Consider the following 5083-nt stretch of genomic DNA (forward strand, 5'->3'; position numbering starts at 1 on the left):
AATATTTCTAATAATTATGCTGATTAGAAAACAATCAAAAAGAGAGAAATGGAGAAGTGGACATCTGTTCCGGACAAGTAAGACTGTAGGAAATAGCTGTGGCCCTGGGTACCATAGTTAAATTGTCAATGACAAATATCCGCTTTAAGAACAAATGGTACTCCGTACTAGTATTTGTCCTCAACCTTGGAGATGAAAGAGGCCGGCAGCTCGATCGTGGCGTTTTGCGCATAAACCGAGGCGGGGTTCTGACTGTCACACGGGACAAGCATCTTATTTTTTTCGAGAATACACCATGAAGGGCGTATCAATCATATACAAGCATCTTATTTCGATCGAGACAGTTTGTCCAAACCTCGGCCAATGCCAATCAAGTCTCATAGTCTGACTGCACCAATCTCCACTCGACTCTGAAGTCTGAACTCTGTCTTTGAGTCTGGAAATTCCTATACCTCGCGCCAACAATGTCGCTGTCGCACCGAGGTAGCCAGCCCTTAGACCTCGCTGCCGCGGCCGCTCCGGAGCTGGACGACGACGGCCGCACCGCGCGCACGGGGAACCTATGGACTTGCATGGCGCACATCATCACGGGCGTGATCGGGGCGGGCGTGCTGGCTCTCTCCTGGAGCGTCGCGCAGCTCGGATGGGTCGCCGGCCCCGTCGCCGTCCTCTGCTTCGCCGGGGTCACCTACGTGTCCGCCGTCCTTCTCTCTCACTGCTACAGGTCCCCCGTCGCTGCCGGTGGATCAGAAGAATCGTCGTCGTCGTCGTCGGGCAAGACGCGGCGGAACTACACCTACATGGACGCTGTCCGAGCGCTCCTCGGCAGGAAGCACACCTATGTCTGCGGCAGCCTCCAGTACCTCTACCTGTACGGCATCGGCGTCGCCTACACCATCACCACCGCCACCTGCCTCGGGTAAAACAGTTCGAGAAACTAATATCAATCCGCTCCTTGCTGTTTCTGACCATGACACACTGTGGGCAGCGCGATCAAGAAGTCCAACTGCTACCACGGCCACGGGCGCGGCGCCTCCCGCTGCGGCTCGGGCGATGACGAGCAGCACCTGTTCATGCTGCTCTTCGGCGCGGCGCAGGTGGTGCTGTCCTTCATCCCAAACTTCCACAGCATGGCGTGGCTCTCCGCCGTGGCGGCGGCCATGTCCTTCACCTACGCCACCATCGGCCTGGGCCTGGGCCTCGCCAAGACCGTGGGCGACGGCGCGATCAGGGGCGGCATCGCCGGCGTCCCGATGGCCACCACGGCGCAGAAGGTCTGGCGGGTGGCGCAGGCGGTGGGCGACATCGCGTTCGCGTACCCGTACACCATCGTGCTCCTGGAGATCCAGGACACGCTGCGGTCTTCGCCGCCCGAGGGCGAGACCATGAGGAAGGGCAACGTGGTCGCCGTCCTGGCCACCGCCTTCTTCTACCTCTGCGTCGGATGCTTCGGCTACGCCGCCTTCGGCAACGCGGCGCCGGGAAACCTCCTCACCGGCTTCGGCTTCTACGAACCCTACTGGCTCGTCGACTTCGCCAACGCCTGCATCGTGCTCCACATCCTAGGCGGATATCAGGTACGTGACGGTCAATTCTAAACCAAGTAGACACCAGAAGAGCTGTTCTGAGCTTGGCGTAACTGTGTGGAGATCGTGCAGTTTTTCAGCCAGCAGATATTCACGGTGGCGGACCGGTGGCTGGCGGCGAGGTTCCCGGAGAGCGCGTTCGTGAACAGGACGTACGCCGTCAGGATCTTGCCGGGGCTGCCCAGGTACGGGCTGAACCTGCAGCGGCTGTGCTTCAGGACGGCGTACGTAGCGAGCACGACGGGTCTGGCCGTGGTGTTCCCCTACTTCAACGAGGTGTTGGGCCTGCTGGGCGCGCTCATCTTCTGGCCTCTCGTCATCTACCTCCCCGTGGAGATGTACTGCGTGCAGCGGCGGGTCAGGCCGTGGACGCCGACGTGGGTCGTGCTCAAGGCGTTCAGCGTCGTGTGCTTCGCGGTCGGCACCTTCGCCTTCATCGGGTGCGTCGTGGGCGTCGTCAGGAAGAGGCTAGGATAGAGTGGGGTGCGCTGGAACACACGGCTGTCCACTCTTCGTCGTTGTACAGAAAGAAACGTGACAATCCACATGCACATCACCACACACTAGTACAAGTGTAGTTCAAAATGAGCTATGTTTCAGCTATCCAGTACTTCGAATTTACAGGAGATGAGGATAAAGTCTTCGATGACAGATTCAAAGACCGCGAACAACGACCGGAGGCAGGCAGTGCGGCCGCCCCAGGCCCCAAAAAATCTAAGGGTCCCAACCCAGATATAATTCTATGTATCTTTACTATTAAATCTCAATCGGTCTGGTAGGTCTTACGTCGTCGATAGTTTTATACTTTGGCCCCTAACAAATTAAGAAATCAACCCACAGTCCTATACATCGTCTTCCCGGACTACTCCGATTTTACCAGACGCGCCGGCCCCGACCTCGATCCCATCTACCGTATGACGCTCAAAAGATAAAATCAACCACATGACGCCGCCCGAACCCCATCTCTTGGATTATTGGAGAAACCAGCGCATGGGAGTAGGACCAAATCAAGCCCGGCCATCTCCTCTTCGGCGAGCCGCCACCCAGAACCCTCATCTCACATCTTCTGTCCTAATCCTTCTCGCTGCCGTTGAGTGGTAGCAGAGATGGAGCAGGGTGTGGCGGGGTTGTGGTCAAGCAGGTCAGGCCGAGGGACATGAAGGCGTGGCTGAAGGAGCTTCAGGATCGTCGCACGCACAAGGTGAAATCTGAGTCCTTCTCTGGCCTGGAGTCTTCGAGGGCCACGATGGAGCGGAGGGGATGCTCATGGAGAGAGGGGAGGAGGCAGAGTGGACGGGCGCAGTAGGCGTGTGCACAGCGGCGTTGCTGCTTCGGACGAACTCAGTGGGAATAGGGGAGGGGATGGCCGGATGGGATAAGAGCATGTCTAACAGCCCCGTATAACCCGCCCACCCCGTAAAATTTGGGCGGAATACGGGGCCGGCGCGAGTTTGGGCGTCTAGCAGGCCCCGTATTTGGGCCGGCCCGTTTCGGCGGAATACGGGGCCCAGGAAATCGGCCCCGTCGTCCCGTACTTATAGTGGCGCAGGTGCGAGTGAGGGGTTAACCCCTCACTCGCAACCCTAGCTCCGCCGTGCGCCGCCGCCTCCTCCTCCTCCTCCGGCGAGCAATTAGTCGCTCCCGTGCGCCGCATTCCACCCAAGCTCAAGCATGGACTCCCGCCGCCGTAGTAGCGCCTCGCCGGCGAGCGGATCGAACGTGGAGGAAGCTTGGCGGCTCAAGTGCAAGCGCTCCGCCGCGGGGAGCCGCCGTGCGGCGTGCCGGTACGCCGGCGCGCTGTACGTGCCGGATCCGCTCCGGGAGTACGCCGCGGGTGGGCGGTGGTACCGGCAAGACCCGCCGCTCAAGCCGATGAGCGGCGAAGCCTTCGAGAAGTGGCGCGCCGAGTGGCAGCGCGACCGCGCGGCGAAGGCAGCATGGGCGGCGACCATCGGCAGCACCAGCGGCGGAGGAAGCGGAGGCGGCGAGGAGGAAGAGGAGGCGGCGGAGGAGGACGCGGCATACTTGAAGGCGGTGGCCGAATCCGAGGCGGAGGCAGACGAACAGGCGGCGGCCATCGCCGCCGTGGCGGAATTCCAGGCGAAGGAGGCTGCCGCCAGGGCAGAGGAGGAGGCTGCCGCCAGGGGGCCTTTCGTGCCATTCATCATCCTCGAGTAGCTAGGATCGAGTAGATCGCTATGTATATGTATGATCCAATGTATGATCAATGAAGATGAACTATGGTTTAATTTCCCGGGGTTTTAATTTTTAAAAATACAGGACGAAATACGGGGTCTGCTAGACGGAATGGTTCAGCAAGACGCACTTTTGGGATACGGGACGAAAAACTCGCGTTATACGGGGCAGAGAAATAAGGAGCCTGTTAAACATGCTTTAAGACTATAGGAGGATGCCAGTTTTGCAGTGTGGACTGCGAAGTGAGAGAGGAACGGGAATCGTTTGGGTATAGAGTGCAGAACTGCAGATGGGACAAAAGGTGGTTGCCTGCTGCTTTGGGGAGAGATGTAGCGTGATAGTGTATCTCTACAGCTGTTGCTTCGCTGATTTCAATCGGCTGCTTTGTTATCTTGATTAATTTACTAGCTGTGTATGCTGATATTGATGTCTGTTGCTTCTTTACTGAGACAAAAACCGGATTTATCTTAGTCAAACGCGTAGAGAGAGAAGCACCTATGTTCAAGTGGTTTGAAAAAATTATTGATCAGAGAAATACTAGCTGGTCAAGTACTACATTGATCGATCAGTTCAACCGTTCTTCTCGTCAGCATCCCAAGCTTGCTACACTATTTCTCGCTTCTCGTGACCCTATCGATCTGCCGCAAAAGATATATAGCTTGCAATGATCCATGCATACCCATCCTATTTCTCGCGTCAGCTCCAAGATATTTGATCTGATCGACAGATATAAACGATTGGATGTCCTACTCCTACCAGCCTACCCAAGAAAAATGGAGACACAGTTAAAGAAAATAAATCACACTGTCACACAAATAAAAAAAATCATGTGAAATGCCTTTAAAAACATGTGCATATGGAATTATATTTACATGTGAAAGCAAATTGATTTGAGAAGCCGTAGCAACGCACGGATGCATTGCTAGTATTACTAGTACATATATGTGTACGTGCAGGCCCTGTGTGCGTGTTCCAGTCAAAGCCAGCAGCAAAGAAAGGCCTATGATCCATAGAAAGGAGAGATCGATTGGGACTCATGAGTCCATGCAAAAGAATTCAGAACGATCGATCAGAAGCAGGGCCTGATCAAAAGCCAGTCACGCCGCACGCCCATGCCCACGCCCGCAATTAGAGATTGACTCGTCCAACTAATCCCCACGACGCGTCAGTTCATCTCCGACCTAGACGTCTCGTTGCCTCGGCTTCTACTACACACGCTGGCGATCCTCCGACCACAAAGATCAGCGAGACGGTGCGCAGCAGCGCAGGGCCTCCTTCAATCTTCAGTTCATCCTCTGCAC

The 5083-nt window shown here is 56.3% G+C and overlaps 1 protein-coding gene across 1 annotated transcript; it reads left to right on the top strand.

Annotated features, from left to right (window-relative positions):
- The first annotated feature begins 411 nt into the window (after positions 1-411).
- LOC127341380 (probable amino acid permease 7) lies at positions 412-2151 on the top strand. The gene is made up of 3 exons (XM_051367217.2): positions 412-919; positions 989-1577; positions 1659-2151. Exons 1-3 carry the CDS (start codon positions 465-467, stop codon positions 2061-2063), a joined length of 1449 nt encoding a protein of 482 aa, XP_051223177.1. The 5' UTR covers positions 412-464; the 3' UTR covers positions 2064-2151.
- Positions 2152-5083: the final 2932 nt, after the last annotated feature.

This window comes from Lolium perenne, chromosome 3 (genome assembly GCF_019359855.2).
Source record: "Lolium perenne isolate Kyuss_39 chromosome 3, Kyuss_2.0, whole genome shotgun sequence".
NCBI classification, from domain to species: Eukaryota; Viridiplantae; Streptophyta; class Magnoliopsida; order Poales; family Poaceae; genus Lolium; species Lolium perenne.

Bases quoted from the DNA above. Each gene is read 5' to 3' on its own strand.
- LOC127341380 (XM_051367217.2), top strand. From the start codon at position 465: ATGTCGCTGTCGCACCGAGGTAGCCAGCCCTTAGACCTCGCTGCCGCG. The intron at 920-988 runs GTAAAACAGTTC...CACTGTGGGCAG, and splicing joins ACCACCGCCACCTGCCTCGG to CGCGATCAAGAAGTCCAACT. The intron at 1,578-1,658 runs GTACGTGACGGT...GAGATCGTGCAG, and splicing joins ACATCCTAGGCGGATATCAG to TTTTTCAGCCAGCAGATATT.